This window comes from Fistularia commersonii, chromosome 2, assembly GCF_037954325.1.
Source record: "Fistularia commersonii isolate RoL2024-O1a breed Wild chromosome 2, RoL_Fcom_v1.0, whole genome shotgun sequence".
NCBI classification, from domain to species: domain Eukaryota; kingdom Metazoa; phylum Chordata; class Actinopteri; order Syngnathiformes; family Fistulariidae; genus Fistularia; species Fistularia commersonii.
The window spans coordinates 21,072,067-21,096,031 of record NC_141285.1 but is presented as its reverse complement, the minus strand read 5'-3'; the positions used below and the strand labels follow the sequence as shown (position 1 = coordinate 21,096,031).

The 23,965-nt window shown below is 44.8% G+C and overlaps 1 protein-coding gene and 1 long non-coding RNA gene across 2 annotated transcripts; one reads left to right on the top strand and one right to left on the bottom strand.

Annotated features, from left to right (window-relative positions):
• Nucleotides 1-80: 80 nt before the first annotated feature.
• LOC147236691 (atlastin-2-like) lies at nucleotides 81-17,758 on the bottom strand. Its single transcript, XM_086172434.1, has 14 exons — nucleotides 17,612-17,758; nucleotides 10,000-10,157; nucleotides 8,207-8,419; nucleotides 6,089-6,223; nucleotides 5,899-6,003; nucleotides 5,763-5,813; nucleotides 5,624-5,680; nucleotides 5,076-5,168; nucleotides 4,833-4,971; nucleotides 4,632-4,759; nucleotides 4,399-4,455; nucleotides 4,243-4,314; nucleotides 3,526-3,957; nucleotides 81-2,232 (listed from the first exon to the last, which is right to left on the bottom strand). Exons 1-14 carry the CDS (start codon nucleotides 17,682-17,684, stop codon nucleotides 2,113-2,115), a joined length of 1,833 nt encoding a protein of 610 aa, XP_086028560.1. The 5' UTR covers nucleotides 17,685-17,758; the 3' UTR covers nucleotides 81-2,112.
• LOC147236690 (uncharacterized) lies at nucleotides 7,916-22,121 on the top strand. Its single transcript, XR_015108704.1, has 4 exons — nucleotides 7,916-8,494; nucleotides 8,586-8,753; nucleotides 9,536-9,652; nucleotides 20,313-22,121. It is a non-coding gene; the product is annotated as an uncharacterized LOC147236690 (long non-coding RNA).
• Nucleotides 22,122-23,965: the final 1,844 nt, after the last annotated feature.

Sequence of the window (23,965 nt, the reverse complement as noted above, 5' to 3'; positions counted from 1 at the left end):
GGTAAACTGAATATTTGAAGAGATGTAAAAGTTTTAAAAGGATATCGAGTTCTCCATAGAAGTAAAAAAAGACAAATAGATGCAGTGTATGAATGGTTTATTCTTAAGGTAAACACTTTATTCAAAAATAAATTACCAGAGATATCTTTTTAAAAAGTAGACCAACATCTCCAACTCCTTCGACACAAAATGTTCCTAACAGAATCCAAAGATTCGCACTGTGGCATCAACATCCTCACAAACAGGACACATCTAATTAAATCTTACAGCAACTTAGCATTCTTGATCAAGAGAAAAAGAAAAAAAAAAGTCTTTGTCAACTGATTCACTATAAAACGTATACAAAGTTTATTTAAATATTTAATCCAACAAACATGCCCATTTCGTAAAGTGTGCTGAGACTGTTTCACGAGCCTGGAGGCGAGAAGTCATGTGGATGGAATTGATGCAAAGAGCTCAGACAGTGTGGATCTTAAGGTAACTGGGCCTCCAGTTCATCTCGAGTCGTTGTCCTGCTGTGGAGAAATCACATTTAGCTTCTGCCTGCGTTGTGGGATGCTCAGTTCTGACGGTGGGGGAGGATTGTCTAAACTGTCCGAGTCACTGGCCTGATGAGGTGAACGTGATCCGAGATGCGGATTCAACAAAATGATTTTAGAAACTTGTCAGTTAAAATTAATCTGGCGTTTTGTTTTTTTTAGGATGTTAGTTTTTGCTGTCAGCTGCGTGACTTATGTTGATCTGTTAAAGGTGTAGCTACAGCCTGTTAAGTGTCGCTTAAAGCCAGGGAAGTAAAAACAGGACAAACCAGCAGAAAAACCACAACATTACAATCGCACTTAATGTGTATATATAAAGTAAGTGAGAAACTACGCTGAGCTTAAGAGGCAACTGAATGGAGCTTCAAGTTTGAAGACGTGAGAATGATCAGTTTAGGTGTTTTGACTCTCCACCGCAAAGCAAATTGTTTTTTCCCAGAACAGCTGTCCCGCTGTCCCGGTGCGAGAGGGTTTGACCCGACGGTCAAGGCAACGATTCAAAAACCCGGCAATGAGTCGCTCAAGACGACTGCTCAGGGGGGGAAAAAACACGGGTTATTGTGAAGGCAGTGGAAATGAAAAACATGTCTGGTTTTCCGATTACAGCTGGGCTCTAAGAGCTTTATGCTACAACAACCATGCAGAGGGCCAAACACTGGTGGGTCTAAAGGGGCCAGATAAAAACATCTACAACAAACTATTCTTACAGCTCTCTTCAAGGTTACATTCTGAAGGGAGACACACCACCTGAGCCCTGATTGAGACTAGAGTATTGAACTCCTCTCCTTTGCTCAGTGTGAAAACCTGAAAGAGCAGTTGGAGGCAGAACCGCCGCTAACGTGCCAGACGACAATCGGATTTCGGCGCAGACGACCAGGGCGAGTTGGGACACCGGGTTGTTCAGAAAGCCTTGCCAGCTGGTCCATGATAAGGGAGGCATATTTATCTCCCCTCAAACAAGCCACTTCCTGATTGGAAAAAAAAAAAAAAAAAAACAAGAACCAGCACCGCGATATTAGTCTCTCAACTCACTTGTGCTTCGACGAAAACAGCTAACATACTGTAGAGAAATGAACGGAGCACTTTAAGACGAGACAAATACGACTATTTCGGTTTGCATCCGTTGTTGAGAAACAGCTGCCCACAGCTTATCCCTGAATTACAGCCAAATCCTGAAGCGAGTGCGTCGACGGGCGGACACTCGACGGTATCGAAGTGCGTGAAGGCGTGTCTCGGTCCGCGGGATGCGTGGAAACGGGAGAGCGATCCGTCACCGCTTGGCGCGCTGGAGAGGATGACAGTCCGGTTTTGGCAAGAGACGACACCAGCTTATCTGCTCGGCCCTCGGGATGCAGTTCATATTCTCAGGCACTAGAGGGCGATGAGGGTCCACTAAGTGTCAGAGACGGGGACGACGACTGGGGGCGGGGGGGATACGTGTTTGCAAAGGACGAGGAAGGTCAGCTTTGGTGTTGAACTAGTTCCATAGTTAAAAGGACTGAGCACACTGAGTGAGCAGGCGGGGTGGGGGTGGGGGATGAGTGACAGTAGAGGATGAAGATGAGGAGACGCGTCAGTGAGTCTTTAACTTGGTGTGCTGCGAGCCTTGTTCTGTCAAGCTGGCTTTGAGCGAGTTGACCACCGTCTGTCTGACGTTGTCTTCCATATAATGTTCACTTAGCGGCTTCAGAACCTGCGGGAGAGGAGAGAGGAGGGGACAGTGAGAACCGATCAAGTTGGGGGGAACGAAAAAACAAAACAAAAAAAACAACCCAACTGTACATCCAAGGAGAAAAGAGGAGAAATTAAAAAAAAAAAAAAAAAAAAAGTATACGTAAATAAGTTCGAGGGTGCAACATGCTGGGCAATCCTCCGCATCTTTTCAAATGAAAGAGAAACTCACAACACCAAAGAAGAAAACAGGTTTCAACTGAAAATACTAGACATCCACTCAAAGTAAAGTGTCAGAAACCATTTGAGGAGGCGACACATCCTGAGGGGAGCCCGCTGCTGTTCAGAAACCTTCAGCGATGTCTGTCAGTGTTGAGAGACTCCGCATTTCAAGCAAAAAAAAAAAAAAAGAAGAAAAAATCCAGTATATATAAAGAACTGGGAAGCCAGACAACAACAGAATGTTTTTGAAAAGAAAAGTCGGTCTGCCGAGGGTCAATGGCTAGTTAGCCTTTTTGTAGTAGTTGTTGTTGTTGTTGAGGGAAGACAAAGCTCCGAGTCCCAGTGTCACTCCGGGGGGGAGGGACGGGAGCGGGCAGGCGGGGAACACCAGGCGTCTCCTGACGGGCTCCACGAGTTTGGAAAGCACCTGAGAGCAGAGCAAGGGAGGGTTAAACAGGCACAGGGGAGGAGGAGGAAGACAGACCCAAGAGCTAAGGAGGTAAAAAGAAAAAAGGACTGGAAATACAGAGATAGAGGAAAATCGTGGACAAGGAGAAGCGTTCGATGTTGGTGACAAAAGCTGGACGGCAGGACGCGGGGAAGTAAGAGAAGTCACGGCCGACCAGAGACACTGAGTCTGCAAGTCACATGAAGAGGGAGGGATGAAGGAAGGAAAGAAAAAAAAAAAGCACTGACTGTTGGAGTGGAAGAATTGCTGAAACATAAAATGACTTAATGCTTTATGGGCGGAAAACGAAGAATGAATTAAAAAAAACGTTCGACACAGGAAGGATTCCACCATTTCTCTGCCCTTTTTAGCTCCGTCGGGCAGGAAATGACGGTCAGGTTATTCGGGCCCTGACAGGAAGTGGAATGAAAAGAAGATGAATTGTTCACATGGCGTTTGAGAATCATCTGAGGAGGGGGGAGGAAAAAGAAAAAAAAAAGAAAGAAAGAGAGAACTAATCAACTGTTTGCATCAAGGAGCGTCACCTGTAAAACCTGCTGACGAAAACGAAACATTTGGGTTATTTCAGATAAAAATGAGAAAAGCTTGGGTGCTTTGCTCTGCTGAGCCGCGCCGGCTACCAACCTGTTCCCAGAGGGTCTCGGCCACCAGATCGATCACCGTTCCCACCTCTCTGAACTCCCCTGAGTACTTGACGTAGGCCCAGGTGCAGAGCGACAGGAGCGCCACGCCCATGACCAGGTTGGCCAGCACCGCCAGCGTGCTCAGCCCGATGAAGCCGGTCAGGCCCGACACCACGTAGGTGAAGAACATGACGGCGAAGAGCGTGGCGGGCGTGCGTGCCGCGTAGAAGATGTTTTTGCCGTCGTTCTGCTTGGAGAAGTTGGTGTAGGCCTCGTCCAGCTCCGCCTCCAGCTGGTTCTGGTAGCGCTGGCAGAACTCTTCGCCGCCCATTTTCTTCACGGAGCGGAAGTAACGGACGGAGTTCTCGCGGAACTCGTCGTGGCAGCGCTCGAGGTCGCCCGGGGCGATGTAGGGTTTGTCCCCGCCGCAGATCTGACAGATATTGACGACAGACACGAGACGTGAGCGTGCGTGGGATCTTTTCCGTTTTTTGACGCGGCGTCAGAATGAAATCGGAAGACTCTTGTTTTCAAGTGTCTCCCTGGCGTTTTGAGTTTGTGAAAGCATCAAAAATGTCACCTGGAACGGCGTAGTGTGAGTTTGAGCTGACTTTGACCGTTTCAAAAATTGACGGGAAAAAAAAAAAAAACGCTTCATCTGAGGACCCTTTAACCGAATGGGACGGAGAAACACGAAGGAAATGCAAAGCGTCCTCACCGACTCCATCTTCTTGCTGTACAAGTCTTTGGCTCCTGCGACAGCAGTCAGGTTGTTTGCTTCTGCTGTCGCCTGGGAAACGGGAAGAATATCTGGTTGTCCCAACAGCTGCTATTCTTGATGACTGACGGCCCGTGACGGTGATTTTGTACCGACCTGCAGCATGGACTTTGGATGAGGCAGCTCCTCGCCTTGGTAGATCTTTATGTAAGCCTGGAGAGCGTTAGAAGGAAAATCCCATGTGAGCCGGATGAACATTAAGAAGAAACTATATATTCTCAACCCAAGTGGGATTGTGCTGCATGACATACTGCATGAGGTGGAGATAAAAATAATACTCTGTCGCTTGAGCCTCAACCCCTCTGGGTGTAAAAGCTCCCTGTTCCAACCTTGAAGTACTCCAGCAGATCTCTGCAGGTCACTTTGTTGCCTCCAATCTCCTTCTCCACCAGTCGCTCCGGGGCCAGCAGAAGCGGCACCAGCTTGGCCAGCTCTCGCTTGAAATCCCCATCGATATCTGAAACGCGCACAAACGTTGAGGATCCTTCGAAACCGGGCGGCTCGCGCCCGTCCGTCCGGTGTGGTCTTACCTCTCAGTCTGCCATCAAAGTAAGGGTTTGTTGACACCTTGAGTCCAGGGTGCGGCAGCAGGAAGCAGCCGATGTTGGAGAAGCAGGAGTGGATGTGCTTCCTCACGTTCTGCAGCTCTTCGTGCTGGTTCTGTTTCACCTGTTTCAGGAGGGGTCGGGAGACGTTTTGGAAAAAAAAAAGAGTCTCGGTTTTTCTGCGTCGACTAACGGCCTCGGCGGCATCATTCGACAGATTCCTCTCACCTGTAGTCTTTTCTCCAGGAAGGTTTCGCCGCCTTCCACGCCGTAGTCATGTTCATACGGGAAACTCCAGTCCCGAATCAGAAACATAAGGGACTCGAATAACAAGAAGATAACAATTAGTAGCAGAACTAAAGCCGACGGCAGAATAATGGCGACTTGTTCCTACAACAGGGGCGATCGGAATTTGGTTTTTCCCACCGCCTGCACTTGGAGGGCTCATTCTGAATTTGAACACGGTTCTCAGTCGTTCGGAAATCTATCACTGACCGATCTGTGTTGGTGTTATTTAGACCCGCAGCTACACGCCAACTCCCTAAACAATACGCTGGTTAACACTGAGCTGACTTCAATTATTTTTTTCTCCCAAAACCCCCTTAGAAGACACTGGCTGTCAGCAGCCTGCATTTTTTTTTTTCTTTTGTGATCCTAATACTTTCTCAACTTCCGGTAGAAGCGGAAGGGCAAGTGAGGTTATATTTTTCAAAGTTTTGGCAGCAACTTTGCGCTGATGTTTGGGCTCTTGTGACAGCCCCATGATGTGGAATTACTTGGAAAGGCTTCAAGTAAATCTCTTCCAGGGCGAGGCGGCCATATTCTGTGAAGAGCTGACGAGAGAAGAACTAGAATTAGACACACACTCTCCGGCGACTTTTTTTTTTTTTTTTTGCTTTTAAAGACAAAACTAACCTGAAGATGCTGAAGGTCATCCTCCTGGATATTCTGGGAGAGGTTGTACACCTGAAAGTGAACGAAGACAGGTTGGGAGGCCCTTTCGATGAAAGCTCTGCTTTCCCCGCGTGGCAGTGAATGCATGTGGACTCGCCTGCACGGAGCTGGTCATTGTGCTGAGGGCGAACACAGTGGCGCAGTCCTTGATGGTGGACTGGCTGTCAAACGCTCCCTGGGTGTCGACGAGAAGCACGGCGACCTGTTTGGAAAACGCGGGGGGAAGTGAGCAGAAAAAAGGACCGGCCCCTTCGGTGGACGGATCCGGGTCGATACGGGCCGCCTACCTTGCTGCCGTCGGGTTTGTCGACCACAAAGACCTCGCTCCAGACCTGGATTCCCGTGGTTTCCCTCTCACAGCCTCCTCGCCAGGTGAACCCGGTCAGGGGCTCGTCATCGCCTCCGATCCACTGCTCATCCTCCTAATTCAGGGAAGGTAGGGGGTGGAATACAACTCAACTGAACATTTTATAAAAAGAAATTCACAGACCTCTTTGTACTTACTGCTACATTATATAATGATTTAATGTAGAGCCCGAGTTTTCACAGCCCTCGCAGCACATTGTTTTTTGTTTTTTTTTTTTCCCAGTTGCTGCGTCAAAAATTGACTGCGATAAAACCTCACTTCAAAACATCCCGAATGAAGTCCCTGTTCACGGCGGTACAAATGCACGCTTCATCAGTCACATGGTGCCTGGGCCCCCTGAAAAAAAACATCACGGTGGTGGAAAGGCCCCCGTGGATTCATTGGACATGAGGGGCCGAGAACGTCGTCGATGTGTGCAATTATGACGCCGAAACGGACGAGGACGGGCCGGTATTTGGATCGATGAATGTTGGAACGGCAGACGGGCAAAGCGAAAACAAACTTTATGCGCATCACATGGCAAGGAATGCCCAAGAAGTATACACATACCCCACCAGCCCACTGAAATTAGGTCGTCAAATTTAAGAATTAAATTCAGTTCCTGTCTTTTTCAAGGTAAGCAGATGATGTATATATTGTCACATGAAGGTAATTATGTAGGAATAATAATATGGGGATAGTAAGAGTTACATTAAATTGCATCCAAAAATATAGTTAAAACACATTTTAGAGGGACGCACTTGACTTATTTTGACAAAATACATACTTGTTTTTGATATGTTAAAATGATCCTTAAGGGATTCTTATGATTTCCTAGTTAACATAGGAAAAAAAAGATCCACTGAGCACAGACAGGAAAATATAAAGAGGCCTCAAACCAAATAAGCTATTTGAGAGGCAAATCCTGCACCGATGTCGACATGTCACAGAGGTCTTTGACAAACCCATTACACAAAATAAGTGTGTGCCATCTGCCAACGTGGGAAACATCCACTGGTGATCATAAAATCAATACTGGAAAAGGGAACAATAAATCCAAACAAAATGCTCATGTTCATGTTTGTAACCCAACAGCTGTGAAACATTCCTCTGACTGTCCCGCTTTGTTGGACTCCTGCTGTCAGAGTGTGTGTGTGTGTTGCAGGATGTCTGCACACGTGTGTGTGTGTGTGTGTGTGTGTGTAAGGTGATCCTTTGTGCCTCAGCGTGTAGTTTTTCAGACACCACATCGCAGGATCTGGACGGACTCGAAAAGGAATGTCAGCATGACTCGATGAAATGCACAGGCGATTGCGTCTTCGGGTAAGAATTCAAAAGGAGGCGGTGAATGGAACGACATCTCCGATACGTCTAATATGCCAACACCTGTTACTCATGTCCAAAAATCAACCAAATTTGATGCCTATAGGAGTCGAAAGGATCGAGTGTATCGATCAGCCGGTCTTCTCTCACGACACCTTCTGGCACACATGTAAGTATCGATTGGAATCAACCCCGCGGTGCTCGGTCATCTCTCCGCGTTTACACAACCTGCACAGGCAGAATGTTGTGCAACATTAAGCTCCAGAGGAATGTTTACTTTGCACGTGAATCCACTTACCTCGGGTGAAGCTGCCGGGCTGAATTTTCATGTCTAAATACTTGCAGTTTTGCTGCCATCACGCATGTGCCTTCGCATTATTCGGCCATTTGGGTGTATGGAAAAACACATTTCAAAGGATTTAAGCGAGAATTTTCCTGGCCTTGATTTTTTTTTTTTTTTTTTTTAACCAATCTGAATTCTTTTGACAAAAAGCATTCTTAAAAATGGCAGCATCTCTAATTCTTTAGACACTCCATCATAATAGCTATGCAGCACCAGTATATAACATTGATGTGGAACATGTACAAACAAACATCGTGACTTCAGACTGGACACACTGATAGCGGGAGGCCTTCAGTTGGGCTCCATTTTGACAGTGTGTTTTTCCACTTTAACTGTTAAACAAACAAAATTTAGTTGCCCGTGGAGGGATTTTAGCGGTTCCATTCAGCTCACCTGGTTGTGCATGTAGCGTAGCATGAAGTCCAGCAAGAAGGACTTGCCCTTGCGGAAGGCCCCGGCCACGGACACGACCACCACATTCAGGTCCTTCACGTGATCCTGCAGCAGGATTCTCTCCAGTGCCGCCGCGTCCAGCTGAAAGCTGTGCTCGTCCTCATCGGCCAGGAGGATCTGAATGGGCCTGGCCTTTTCTTCCTCTACTTGAGCCTGGAGACACAAGTTTGCAGTCACTCGGGGGTTTTCCCGGGCAATGAGACGTCCACGTGATCGTTACCGGAAAAGGTGAGACTTTAAGGATGTAAAACTGACACCCGAACATAACTGTAGGCTTCACTTCCTAATTTTCAGGATGTCTTAATTTCATTGTCATTAGAACTGAAAAGATCAGCAGATACGGAATCCGACTGGCGGAGGGAGATTCGAGAAGTTCGATGATTCATTGCAGGATTTTCTAACTGCACCTTGTTACCGGCAATACTGAGGATGTTGATCTCCAGCGAGACCCTGCCCAGAATCCAGACCGCTGGATTTCAGAGCCACAGTACGATACCATGATCCACTCACAGAAACCATTTCACCATATCAAACCACCTGTCTACTATAGGTCCCTCTCTTTTACCGCCGCCACCACAAAATTTGACTTTTCCTCTCATGGCCTGCTCACTTCTGTCGGGTACTCTGTGCCTCACCTGGTCATCCATGATTATTTTTCCACCGACAAGGACGGAAGCCTTGTCTAAAGTAATGCTTTACCTTTTCTCTAACTTTTCTTGGTAAAAAAAAAAAATCTTGATCTATGGAATCTTGAAATACAATCTTTTAGTCACAAATTAAAATATTAGTTTCAGTCATTTTGTTAACTTTAATGTATTGCTCTTATTCTGGGGGGGGGGTTTGAAAATCCTTAGTCACAGCCCTTTTGGCTTTGACTTTGTTTCTACTTTCATCAGATTTAGATTCTTTTGACACAATTGGTGAAGCAACCCGGCCTTGCAGGAGGGCACATACTTAACCTTGTGTTCCCTGAAGAGTTTCTGCGTGAACAGAATTGACAGGGTGTGCTTCCAGGGAAGACTCCACTCTCCTAAACCCCAACCAACCGCATGTCTTCCCTTCAGTATTTCTAATACTTTTCTTCAATGACTGATTTAAGAATCAGCCAGACTAAAAAAAAAAAAAAACAAAAAAAACTTTGGCCCACCTCTTTAACATACATTAATAATTTCCAAAGAACTACTGATGAAAAACAGTAAAGATCTGGTGGTGCATTCACTAAAAGAATGACTTTGACTTCTTCTCTCCCTCAACCTTCACCCACCGCAGTGAAATGTGTCAAGACTGCCTGTTGTGATTTCCTTAATCGTCCCATGGCTGCTCCGGGCGAGTTCTTGAGCCACCTGGCCCGGACAGATTAACAGCCATCTACCCTGCTGTTCTCCGGTACGTTTCCTCCTCCAAGAAACCCCTCCGTTACTCCGGTTGACAAATCCAGATCTAAACCGTGTCGATGCAGACTCCATTCCTACCAGTTGTTTAAAGCCTTCGCGGCCAGATCTAACTGTCCTTATCTGATACGCACACACTCATTGCAGTCATTGCTCAGATCCTGCAGTGTCTAGAAGCCGTTGCTAGTTCCCAAAATATACAATAAAAATATCCTTTTAGAAAAAAATACTTAGTATAGTGTGCCTACATTTACCATAAAACGGGACGAATGACAGAACGTGAAGGCGACAACGTCACATTTTTCAGAAGATGTGACCACAACAGGAAGTAATACAACACACCTCTTCCTCCCAAGTCTCTTCGTCGGATGAAGGTGTGAGAGGGCCTTCTGTGTCCTGCTTTGAGGTCATTGTTCTGGGAAGTAATTCATCTTCCAGTTCCTCTGGCCTGGCAAAATGGGGCCTCTGGAGAAAAAGCGGGACATCTACGCCACTCGAGCCTTTGGACAAAAACACGGGTGGGGGGGGGGGGGGGCGACACACACGACACAATGACATTGGTTAGGTAACATCATTTTAAATGGAAAGGTTAGATGGGCAGGAATGGACAGAGGTGTGTGGAAAAACCCAAACACACATGCCTGGGGATTAAGATTTATTACAATGGGTCTGCTTTGTGTGCCTTTGACCTCTGCTCTTAGAACTTGAGGAGAAAGTTAAACGCCCTATTTGGGTCAAACAGTGGATGGGATTCTTACCGGTATTTTGTGCTGGGTTTCATATTCTTATCCACTATGATAAAGCCATGTAGGTCAAGCTCAAAAATAGCCTTCTGTTGAATATCATAAAAGGCCAGAGAAAAAAAACATTGAGAAATAGGCTACTTGGGAGGAAATTCTCTCAGGTTCTTTTTTATTTTAAATCATACTGTGACACTTTTCCTTAAATCCGTACACATCTCTCAAACTGAAAAGTCTCCACTCAGATGCCAGATTAGATTCAATGACTTGTCGTTTAGGGATGATTATCAAGTGTGAAAGCAAGAGTTTCTTCAGAGCTTAACATTACATTAGATAATGTGTGTGTACTTGGGGGGTGACAAATACTGACATTTGGAAATGTGACCAATAACCCACCAGCTTTAAGATTCAGTAGCTGTAAAAAAGGACTCATTTTCCTTTGCCTTGTTAAAGAAAGCATGGATCCCAATGAAAGCAGTATTATAGTATTATTATTCAAACATATACTTGTAAGGCCTAATATCACAACTTTATGTAGTCAAAAAATGCACTGGCCTGTGTACTATGTCAAAATGGTGTTTCTGTTGGACTGTTTTTGAAAATCAAATTATCAATTGGAATCCCTGAAAATAATTAAATACAAGCTTGACACACGCATTGTGCATTTCGCAACACAAAAACACAAATACAGTGGGGAGAGCAAGTATTACACTGCTGATTATTCAGTTTTTCACACTTGCAAAGCATGTAGGTTTCTGACCTTTTTTGATATGTACTCTGCCACTGTGAGTGACAGAATCTAAAACAAAAATCCAGAAAAACACATTGTATGATTTTTAAGCGTATGACAAGTATATGATCACCTACCAACCAGCAAGAATTGCGGCTCTCACAAACTGATGAGTTGTTCTTTAAGAAGCCCTCCTGTTCTCTACTCATTACCTGTCATAACTGCATCATTTTGAACTCCTTACTTGTATAAAAGCCACCTGTCCACACGCAAACAAACAATCTCCAAACTCTCCACAATGGCCAAAGACCAGAGAGCTGTGTAAGGACATCAGGGATAAAGTTGTAGATCTGCACGAGGCTGGGATGGGCCACAGGACAATAGGCAAGCAGCTTGGTGAGAAGACAAGAACTGTCAGCAGGATTATTAGAAAATGGAAGAAGTTCAAGATAATGGTCAACCTCCCTCGGTCTGGGGCTCCGTGCAAGATCTCACCTCGCGGGGCATCAATGATCATGAGGGAGATGAGGGATCAGCCCAGAACTACACGGTTGGACCTGGACCTGGACCTCAAGAGATCTGGCACCGCAGTCTCAAAGAAAACCATTAGTAACACACTACGCCGTCATGGATTAAAATCCTGCGGCGCACGCAAGGTCCCCCCAGCCCAAGCCAGCGCATGTCCAGGCCCGTCTGAAGTTTGCCGATGACCATCGGGATGATCCAGAGGAGGAATTGAAGAAGGTCATGTGGTCTGATGAGATAGAGCTTTTTGGTCCAAACTCCACTCGCCGTGTTTGGAGGAAGAAGGATGAGCACAACCCCAAGAACACCATCCCAACCGTGAAGCATGGAGGTGGAAACATTCTTTGGGGATGCTTTTCTGCAAAGGGAACAGGACGACTGTACAGTGTTGAGGGGAGGACGGATGGGGCCGTGTATCACACCATCTTGGCCAAACACCTCCTTCCCTCAGTAAGACCCTCGAAGATGGGTCCTGGTTGGCTCTTCCAGCATAACGACGACCGGAAACACACAGCCAGGGCAACTAAGGAGTGGCTCCGTAAGAAGCATCCCAAAGTCCGAGCCAGTCTCCAGATCTGAACCCAATAGAAAATCTTCAGAGGGAGCTGATAGTCCATATTGTCCAGCGACTGCCCCAAAACCTGAAGGATCTGGAGAAGATCTATAAGGGGGAGTGGGCCAAAATCCTTGCTGCAGTGTGTGTGCAAACCTGGTCAAGAACTGCAAGAAACATCTGATCTCTGTCACTGCCAACAAAGGTTTCTGTACCATATATTACATTCTGTTTTTCTGATGTATCAAATACTTGTGTCATGCAAGAAAAAGCAAGTTAATTACTTAAAAATCATACAGTATGTTTTTCTGGATTTTTGTTTTAGATTTTGTCGCTCACAGTTAAAGAGTACTTATAATAAAGATATTACAGACCTCTACATGCTTTGCAAGTGGGAAGAGCTGAAAAATCAGCAGTGTATCAAATACTTGTTCTCTCCACTGTATATCTTTAAAATGGATTTACATGGATTGCTTGATTGAGAAAAAAAAAACAAAAACGTACTCATCCTTGTTACGCCAAGAAAATAGCACTAGAGGTCAGAATGGGAGGAGACAAGCACTTGTCCTCTAAACTACCTGACACTTTCAGAAATGTGTTTAAATGCGTACTTAAGCATCCTGAAGACAATGTTTCCTGCTGTGAGGTTCATTCCCTTGCATACAGCAGCCGTGGAGTGCCTTGCAATTCAGCCTAACAGTTACAGGTCAGTTTTATCTGTAAAGGTCACAGTCAATAAAGATGACTAGATGACAATTGGACTTAAAAGACAACTTTGACAGCACATAAACTTGATGGCAGTGATGTAACTGTGAGTGCCAACGGCCTTAAGGCCTGAGTCACAAAGACGGGAACAGTTGACTGAACGAACACACAGAAGCAAACAGCTTCAACACACTTGGTGGTATTTGGTTTTCATCTGGGCTGATGTAGATTTTTTTTGGATCACCACTATACCGACACTCGTGATTTTGGAAACCTTTTTTTTTTTTAATTTCTTTAATTGTTTTGGCTGTCTGCATGCATGCAAACTATATACTAGCTGATGTCAGACATTTTGAGAAACCCCAGCTTGTAAAGACAAAGCAGAGGATTCAGGTTAAGAAAGTCAATGCTCGCTATTATTTCATTTGCCTTTAGCATGTTTACTCATTCTGTGTAGTACATGCTGTGTAGTTTAGCACTCCCTCGACACAGAGCCTGAGTTTTAGAAAAAGATCTGAGATACAGTTTGATTTTTACACCTTTGCAGCAGCACAAAAAACTAGGAATATGAAGTGGAAAACAGTGAAAAAGCTGACCAATTCCCTCCATTCTGAACATTGACCTGCGAAAGCTGCGAAAACCGTATCGTCAACCGGTTAATGTCCAAAACAGCAGCCCAGTCTACTTGGCAGGATGGGGGGAGTCATCATTGTTTCTACTTGCACTTTGGTAGTCTTGTATCAAACAACAGGTGCAAATTTGGTCTTCTTTGCGGAACATCTACTTAGCTGGAAAGTCCACGGTCATTGCACAGAGACAGAGGGCAGCTGGGAGGATATTCGCTGATATTATGGATTAAAAAGAAAAGCCATAAATGGTAAAAGATCAGCTCGGAGGCTGCTCAAATTCCTGAAATGCAGCAGTGTTTTGGTTAAAAGTAATCTGCTCAGCGTGCAAATGAGCCCTGCACTTCTTTATCCAGATTTTTAGTCGTGCAGATTACTACCCAGGCCTTTGTGGCATACAGCACCATGAAGTGGCACAAACTGCAGACATAGGAGCCACTTCACATTGAACGGCTAAACAAAAGACACTATTCTTCTGGTACCATAAGGATTATCACTGCAGAATGTCAGTAACACTGAACACAATAAGTATGCAATAGCGCAGTCAGTGAGAACACATTGGCAATGCTGGTATCTGCTTTACGGAGACACTCGGGATAAAGTGTCTAGTGGACTCATACACTGCCCTACTCATCAGCGGGAAGAAAATGAGGGCGCACTAAAATTAGCGACCTTATCTGTTTGAGGCACTGAGCAGATGTGAACTGGCCTGGTTTTTATGCCCAGATACACAAACTTAAAAAAAAAAAAAAAAAAAACGCTCATAAACATTGATGTTTTTTTTTTTAAAGCTACATACAAAAAACACAAAGAGTTCATGTAAATATATTAAGTTTTGCACTGCTTCAGTTCTGATGGTCTAAGTTGACTGACTGTGCAAGCTGGCAAACATTCCGCAACGTTTCCTAAAACCAGCTCTCACGTCCCTTGACTCCTGCGCTCTATAATCCCAGGCAAGCTTTGAAAAGCAATTACGAATTGATCATCGTTTCTAAATGTGGGTGTTCAGAAGTCTTGGATGAGGGGATGGTAGCCTTTTGAGAATACCACACACACAAGATACTGCTACAGAACTGTTGCAAACTCACACAACTTCTTCCACGAGCAAGATGGTCAGAAGTATTAAAGTCATTGCATTCAGTCAGTATCGCTGACTGGGATACCGTGTCTCCTGTTACAGTATTTAGTAAACAGGAAAAGATCATTTGGAAACCAAATCGGTGCCAGTTGATCTAAAGCAGTGTTCGCTATGGGTGGGACTCTCAGCGGGCCCGACAAAAGTATCACAATAATTCAAAACATGCGATATAACTGCAGTGTGAATATATCACATATAGTGATTTGGTTTTGTCAGTTGTGAAAATGCAGCCAAAGGAAACGCTTTATTATTGGTTAAGATGGAAACTGGCTCAACTTGCTTGAAGTCTATGTGGAATTGGTTAGATAGATATCACAATTGTTGTTGAGTAGGGTAGGGTTGACTTGTTTTATCAGAAGTCACATTCTTGGGAAACATGGCACGTGAACATTTTTCAACCGATCTTCTCGGGTAAAACAAGGAGACGGCAGATTTCTGTGTAAGTGTTGACTTCAGCAGGACTGGACACAACGGAACAGACTGCTTAACTGTTTAATTTATGGGATGGGGATATATTGCAAAGCTTAGAAATACCTTTTTATTAATAGGCTAGTTGTAATATGGCAGTTATAGGAAGTATAAGTGTCCGCCCCTGATTTAACGGTCATTGCTCGGCGAGTTGAACTTACAATGTTATAGTAAAAGCTTGTTGCATCATGAACATGCCTGTCTGTGCTGCTACACGGAGGCTCCTATGTCATTTTATGTTGTCATACTCAGAACACTAATAGTGAGCCCGCCATTAAACTTGAAACAGTTGCTCTGTGAAAGGCTGCTTTCATAGAGAAGAGTAGATTTAAAACACAGCTTGCCAGATTTCTCAGTTATCTATAGGACTCGAGCATCTCTAATTAGATATGTCTGACCGAAACGTGATCGATTTTGCATGTCATAAACACCGCCCCTGCTAAGATCGTCTCAATGTCAGAAATGGAAGGCTGTGATCGAGTCATTTCCAGTTTTGAGAAATTAATATTAATACTGACATCACTTTTGCCTCATGAAACACCCTTTGTACACAAACACATTTTCGGCAAATCCCAGGCCTTATACTTTGAGCTTAGATGACGTTCGGGCATAAACAACAAGAAATGTCTCCATTTGATTAGTTTTGGAGTTCTCAGTACTGCAAATACTATAGGACAATATGGAAAGGTAATGATCATTTTCTAATGATTTTCATTGACAAATGAAATTGATTAAAGTCAACATTTAAAACCCCCAACCTACTTAATCTCACTCAGCTAATCTGGTCCTGACTTTCCTTCCTCTGTGCATGTGTTTCTGCACGGTTCACTTCAGAAAACAACTGCATCATGTCTTATTAATAGTCTGAATTCAATATAAGGAATTATTGGTGATGAAACAGGCCAGGGGAATAGGCCCAGCTTCAGCAGCTTTGTAGAAAAAGGACTCAACATTGGACGCTTTGACCGGCCAAGACGTCGCTCAACAGGGAACAGTCTCTCCTTATAGAGCGCTTTAACATCTTGCAATTTCAAAGCACCTTCCACCGGATTGCATTCACACCCCGATGGCGGCAAAGTAACTTGGGGTTCTGTCTGCACATAGACAGGAGGGGCCGGGAATAGAATCGCAAACCCTCTGATTGGAACGACGCCTAAAAACTAAAAAAAATGAAACCTGCAAATCACCGCTGACTTGAAAGGCATCATCATTTTACATATTGACAAGCACTTGGGAAATGTACTGTCAGACGATTTTCAAAATCAGAGTGAGGAATCTGCCGTAGCCCGCTGAGATGCAGGTACATTAGGCCGGCCACGCAGGGGGAACGTTCTGTTTCAGCAATCGGGAGTTTGCACTGCAGGGACAAAGTGCAGAATGAGAATAACAATTGGCAGCTCGTCCGTATTCATGTAGACATAAGGGTTGCGACGATAAGACAAGTCCAATCCTTTTTGGTTGCTGACAATCAAAAAAAGTATTATTACAAACCACTTAGGAAGCACCTCGAAGATTGTTTATTTCCCTGTCAAAACGGAAAGATTTGCCCTCCACCACCCCGAAATAAAGCAAAATAAAAAGTTATCTGTTCAGATAAGCAGGGTGCCAGCTCTCCTCTGAATGTTTCCACAAACACAAGCTAATCTAAAAGTTAGGGATTGCAGCAACGTTGACATCAAAGCAAAACACAGAAGTAAAAAAATAAATGAATTCTAAATACGTTGACTGAAGTTATCATGGACACTATGTTTTCAAACGCGTTTGAAAACGGCAAACAGTAAAGATGCCCAGTAAGACTTCTCTTGAAGCGCGGCTAACACCGGCAAACATCACGGCGGCTCGCTGACGCGGACACGGCTGCTAGCTCGCGGAGCAAAACTAATAATAGGGCACTTAAAAATACCCGGGCGATTAGTGGCTTGACAGGATTAAAAAGTAGGTGTTTGAAAGTGGACGGCCGGACTGGCTGACTGGACGGTCGGTCTGTCGAAACATGGTTACCCGTGAAGCTACACGGGAACCGGGAGGAGGGAGAGAGAGGGAGGTCGGTGTCCGGACCAGGTGAAAGTGACGGGCCGGACAAATGAGCCGACAGGTGTCGCCGACTTTTGTATCCGGGCTCGACATCCAGCTTCATACTAAAGCTTATTTTCTTAATAAAACAAATAATTCCAGCTGAAACGTAACTATTTGAAAAGGGCGACAGTGTACGGTAACTTTAGCTAGTTCCCGTGTTAGCAGTCCTTCCGGAACCAGCGGGGGTTAGACCGGGGCAGCGGTACCATTTGGCCGGACGCCGCGGGGTCTCCCACTGAAAACACAGGCTAACGGAAAAGCGAGTTTGCCGCCGACAAAAGACCAGGATGGGGGAGGCAAACACTTAATTTACCGCCGTATTCCATCCGATTCCGCCCTTATCGACTCGTAAACGCAAGCCGGACCCGACTCGAAAGGCCGACCGGGTTTTACCTGTGTTGAGAGCCCGGGTTTTGCGGCTCGGCTCGAAGTGATTGCTGCTCCTCAGCCCGCTCACCTCCGCCATCTTGGACAACTGAATTCGAACGTGGCTGACGTCAAAGGAGCCGCCGCACTGCTGAAGTTCACGCCGGGCTGGGCAGGGCCCTGGGCCGGGCTTCGGGCTGGGCCGGGCCGGGCTTCGGGTCGGACCTCCGCGGTGCGAATCACCCGCGAACGCTCCGGGTCCAAATCCCGATTTAAGCTCCAGCTTGGGGCATTTTTGTTGCACGTTGAGTCCGCAGCTGCGCTCCAGGGGCGGTGTGAAACAGCCCGGAGTCCCCGTACGGACACCGGGACCCCCCAGAGTTCATTTATGAAGTGAGTTCATAAATCATGTTTTTTTAAAATACTTTGTAACTCAATGGTGATTTTTTTTACAGCCGCCCCCCCAAAAAAAAAGAAAAAAAAAAAAATCACATTACTCATATTTTCCACACCGGCGCAGAACAGGTGCATAATTAATAAAAGGAAGTGAATAGATTGCAAACGCTGTCAAAAAGTTTGAAAATGTAAACAAGTGCTAACTCTGCTCCTGTTTTGTTTATTCATTCATTATTGCTAACGCAGAGAAGAATTGCAGAAGGGCTGCTGACTATGTCAGTTGTCATTGCAGGAAGGCAGTGTCACATATAGAGATGTACAATCATTCACTCTTCCGATCACTCATCATATAGAGACATCCAGTTATTGCCTTTTTATTCACATGTCATATAGAGACATCTTCTCCTTTTGCCTTTTCCCTTCAGGGGTCGCCACAGCGAATCAACCTTCTCCATCTAACCCTATTCTCTGTTCACTATTCTCACACCAACTGCCTTCATATCCTCTCTTACTACATCCATGAATCTTCTCTGGTCTTCCTCGAGACCTCCTGCCTGGCAGCTCCAATTCCAGCATCCGTCTATGAATATATTTTACAATCCCTCCTCTGTACATGACCCAACCATCTCAGTCTGACTTCTCTGACCTTCTCTCCAAAGACGGTTTCTCTGATAGACTCATTCCTGATCTTATCCATCCTGGTCACACCCAAAAGAGAACCCCAACATCTTCATCTCTGCAACCTCTGGCTCTGCCTCCTGTCTTTTTGTTATTGTAACTGTTTCTAGGCCATTGAGCATCGCTGTCTTGTACACCTTTCCTTTCATTCTGGCTGATAGTCTTCTATCGTATTGTACCCCTCTCCACCCTTTCCAACCTGCTTGACCCTATTTCTTTACCTCTTTTCCACACTCTCCATTGCTCTGGACTGTTGACCCCAAATACATGACATCCTCCAACTTCTTGATCTCCACTTCCTGTAGCCTCACCGTTCCACCCGGGTTCCTCTCTTTCACATACATGTACTCTGTTTTGCTGCGACTAACTTTCATTCCTCTCCTTTCCAGCGCATACCTCCACCTCTCTAGTTTTTCCTCAACCTGTTGATCTCTCTCAGGTTACCTCGTCTATGGAAGATGTAGTCTACCTGCGTGCTCCCACCTCCACTCTCATAAGTTACCCTATGTTCCTGTCTTTTCTTGAAAAAAGTGTTCACGACAGCGATTTCCATCCTTTTTGCAAAATCTACCACCACCTGTCCCTCTGCATTCCTATCCTGTATACCAAATCTTCCCATCACTTCTTCATCCCCTCTATTGCCTGCACCAACATGCCCATTGAAGTTTGCACCGGTTGCCACTCTCTTGTGTCAGGGGATATTCTGCATCACTTCATCTAACTCATTCCAGAACTTCTTCTCCTCAAACTCACATCCCACCCGCAGGGCATAGCCACTAACAACATCGAGCATCACACCTTTCAATTTCCGGTTTCGGACTCATAAGTCTGTCTGACATTCTTTTCACCTCCAGAACATTCCTAACAAACTCCTCCTTCAAGATAACTCCTACTCCATTTCTCTTCGTGTCAGTACCATGATAGTACAACTTAAAGCCTGCTCCTAAGCTTCTAGCCTTATTAACCTTTTCACCTGGTCTCCGGGACATACACTATATCCACTTTCCTTCTCTGCACGACCAACTCTACCTTTTCTTGTCATAGTCCCAATATTCAAAGTGCCCACTCTCTTTCCCAGACTCTTTCCTCTTCTCTCTCTGCTTCAGAACACACCTTCCTCTCCTTCTTTGACCTACAGTAACCCAGTTTCAATTGGTTCCCTGTAGGTCATCGGTACCAATGGCGGTCGTTGTTAACCCGGGCCTCGACCGATCCGATGTGATCTGGTTATTAGGTTTGATTCGCATGTCTGGTTTCGGCAAAAGTTTTACACCGGATGCTCTTCCTGACACAAACCTCTACAATCATCTGGGCTTGGAACCGGCTCAGGGAGACACTGATCCGTGCCCCCCCGAGGCTGCATTATGTCATATAGAGACATAAAAGCATTAATTCTCTCATTCACACATCATCTTGACATAGTCGGTCACTCTCATTCACACATCATATAGAGGTACACGCCCATTCACTGTCTCATTCACATGTCTGGGCAATCTAGAGTCACCTCTTAACCTGCTGCATGTTTTTGTGCAACCACAACCACAAAGTTTAATAATGTGCACAACATTGTGTTCAATCTCAGGTTTTTCCATCAGAAATATGTTTCAGGGAAGAGTTAAAGGTATGCTTGTTTTGTGCTTGATTCACAACCCAGGGATCAAGTGGAAGGAGCGGAACACCCTTGAAGCATAGAGGGGCCCAAGGTGAGAGGGAATCCGAGAGAAAGATTACACGAGCGGATCATCTGCGGGGGAGCAGGGAAGCATCAGGTATCATCAAGCGCACATCCTGTGCTGTCACTTGCAGAAGCCTTGGGGATTTGACGCGTAATATTACAGGATCGTCAGTGACGACACAGCAAAGGCTCTGTAAAAGGCCTCTAGTCACAGCTAAAACAATAATAAACTACTACTATAATAATAATAATAATAATGGAAACTTAACATTCTCATCTGTCTTTTATTATTGGTGCACTAGATCTGTTTTGGCTCGATTATGGAGGGTTATGATCCTAGTGGCATCCAGGAATTCACTCAAACTAAGTAAACTGGCTACAACCAAGGGTTACAGTTTTACCTCCACTAAGGTTGAGGGCTTACAACTAACACTTGAGGAAATGTACGCTAAACTGGTTTTCATCCCAAAACTCAGGAATTGCAGTCTTGCTTTTTTTTTTACTGCCATCTGTTTAAATAGTTATGTGCAAATTGATATTCAAATGCACTTATAAGTAATTAGGAAATAGTTTGTTGTCTGTTTTGTAAAACAGTTATTTTCCAGTAGCTTGTCCTCGCCACTAGGGGGCGTGGCGAGGACCTGAACCTGTGCAAAGTGTGGGTTTGTTCTTTGCAACTGTATACGCAACTCGCAAATACTTCCATTATTTGTCGGTAAACAAATGAGTAAACTCGTAGAAATAGCCTGAAATGAATCCTATTTAGTAGCTGACATGTGAAATATTTTTGATGTCAATAAACTACAATCAGGGAATTTGAATAGTGCCTCCTTAAAATATTTCAGAATGTCCAATTGATCATGAAATGACTGGCAATAGAATAATTTGTCAACGATTGGTTGATTTTTTTTCAGATCTAACATCCTGCAAACCACGCCCCTTAAAGTTTTGTCCCATACTATCATCAGATCAAGTATCAACCCCCCCCCCCAACTTTCTTCTTTTACATGCTAACAGCCCACAGTAAAGATAAGATATCTGAGATGAGGGAGAGATACATGCAGTAACTTTACAGTGTTTAAACCTTTAGGCAACAATGACTTCCAAATATCGTGTCATAAAAGCTCTTCAAATCAGCAGTTGAACAGGTTTCATGTTTACCCAGCTGTTAATGTCTCACATCGTGCACTGACATTAAGGAAAGGCAATCAGCTGACAGAGAAGCAGAAATAGGAGGGCAGGATTTCATCAAGCCTTCTAATCCTTTCTTAGGTTCCTGTGGACGATGCGCTTCTCAAAACAGTAATTAATCTTGTGACGGTGGTTATGACTTGCAAATGTTATCATCTTCATCTGCCAAGGAATGTTTTTTCCGACAATGTCTTCTGATTTGATAAAAGAACGTGTCCAGTTGTGTAGCATCGAGAGGAGAATGGGAAAAGTCAGCAACACTGAAGGTTTTAGATCGTTCGTCGAATTGCACTCCAACTCCAAACATGTACACAAGTAGATTTCAGAGACGTTTGGAAACGGACTGATGCAAGTGAGCCCAAGTTTGATTGTGGACAGCTCAAATCATGGCGCGTGAGCGGAAGAGTACAACAGCGGCGTGACTTGTGAAGCCTGTTTGGGTTTCAGAACATGCTCGAATTAATAGTCAAATTTATAAAGCGCGTAAGTACAAAGACAGTGGTCTGATCGTACCCGGTGAATTAAATGGCAGTTGCCTTGTTTGCTAATTTAGTTGACATTATAATGGCACATAAAATAAGTAAAAAAAAAAACAAATGAATCAATTTGAGGTCACCATAGTTGGACGGGAAGCAAGTTATCTCACCGATCATTGGCACATTCATCTCAAAGGTTGACTACTAGTCCAATATGGGTGGAGGCAACAGTTTGAATGATATAAGTGGGTGGACACGGCATAGAGTGGATTAAATGTACATTCGCTTTCTAAAAGACAAGTGAACTGGAAAGTCCAGTTTGACAGCAATATAATTTGAGGCGATGCTAATGCATCTCAATGATTGCTAACTGAAAATAAACCTCACAGAAGACAGAGAAGCCAGGCACCGGTTTATGCTGCCTGATGCCATGACAAGCCAGACAAGCCTGCAGAACTCCATCTGGGAAATTTCCATGTCAGAATTTAGTAAGGTGATGAATTTGTAGGTGTATTTATGAACTTTGGTGTTCTGATGTCTATCATTTCAAGTTAATTTAATTTTCCTGAGGTATTTCTTTTCTTCTATTATGTCTTCTTCCTCCTCCTCCTCCTCAGCGAGGCTTCATTGCACTTGCATTTTCTTGCCCGCTGTTCATTGCTACCCAATCCAGTTGTCCTTGAGTTTGTTTTACGTCCCACTCGAAAATCAGAAATTTCCTCTGCAGCTGTGTGTACTCCCGGAGGGGTTCATATTCATCCTCACTTATTTCTCACGAAGTTGTTCCCGCTCGATCATTTAACATTGTACCACTGGATATTCAACGCTACGCTCCTACGCACATTGGTGTTTACCCTGCTTGTGGAATCCGAATGTTGAACAACAAAACGGACAAATCCAGTTGAATGTTAGTCACTATGCTAAAGCCTCATATAATAGGCATCCACTGCACTTAACACTGCTGGAAAGAAATATGATTTCAAAAGGCATTTAAAGCGTTACGGTTGTTTAAGACGATTTAGAGGAAATCTGCAAATAAAGGTATGTTTTTGTGCAGGGTCATGTTGGAATTGTCTATATGGTAAGCCGGTAGCCTAGTTTTGCTGTGTTTGCGGTGGCATTTAGCTAATCCATACATTGGCTGAAGCAATACGGCCTGACAAATAAGCTGTTTGGAGAAAGTAATTCAGTCGCTGCAACTTTACAGGTCACCGATTTGACCCGACACACCAATGCACACACACAAACACAAACACAGTTTGTTTACACGGTTAAGCAGAGGAGGATGGTGAGGAAAAAGACAAGGGGTGGGCAAACAGAAAATTGACTCATAGCTTACCCTAGACGACCCTGCACACGAGCCAGGGATGTGTTTATTTGGTCGGTTGCGAGAGGAGGGACAACCCCGAGTGTCCTGCCCTGTCCGGGGATTAGACGTGACATTTAATGTAGGCTTCGCAAACCCACCCGACCCCCATGACATCACGTTTTCTCTTTTTAAACTTTTAAACACAACTTTATCATTCCGTTATTTTGTCCAATGAATTTCTACACCGCGTAAGGACTCATAAGGAATTCCAGGAGAGTAAAATGTAAACGTGTTAGTGTTAACCTGCCTCTCTCCTTCTACTTTCGCGCAATAAAATCGGGGTCAAGGTCAAGACGCAAGCAGAAAAGGCATAAGTCCGTGTAAGACGAGTGACAGATGGGGAGTAATTGATTTTTTTTAGAGAGCGAGGAGGAGCGAGACCACGCAGGAGTGTTTATCTGTGTCAGCGCTCTATTCTTAGCCGCCGGTCCCGTCGCCCGGCAGAAACATGAGAGTCACACGTGATGACGACGGGATGATAAATTTAGAGAGCGCTGAAGAGACGAGTGACGGAGCAGCACCGAGAAATCCAGATGTGCGGAATTCGAGCGGTTTGACTCCGGAAGGCACCGTGTCTCTTTTACGTCGCTATTCGT

What these genes read in the sequence shown, in the direction of transcription:
- LOC147236691 (XM_086172434.1), bottom strand. Translation starts at nt 17,684, where the DNA reads ATGGCGGAGGTGAGCGGGCTGAGGAGCAGCAATCACTTCGAGCCGAGC. An exon ending in CAATGACCAGCTCCGTGCAG is followed by an intron (nt 5,814 to 5,898) that starts GCGAGTCCACAT and finishes GTTCACTTTCAG; the next exon opens with GTGTACAACCTCTCCCAGAA. An exon ending in CCGAGACCCTCTGGGAACAG is followed by an intron (nt 2,233 to 3,525) that starts GTTGGTAGCCGG and finishes CCTCTCCCGCAG; the next exon opens with GTTCTGAAGCCGCTAAGTGA.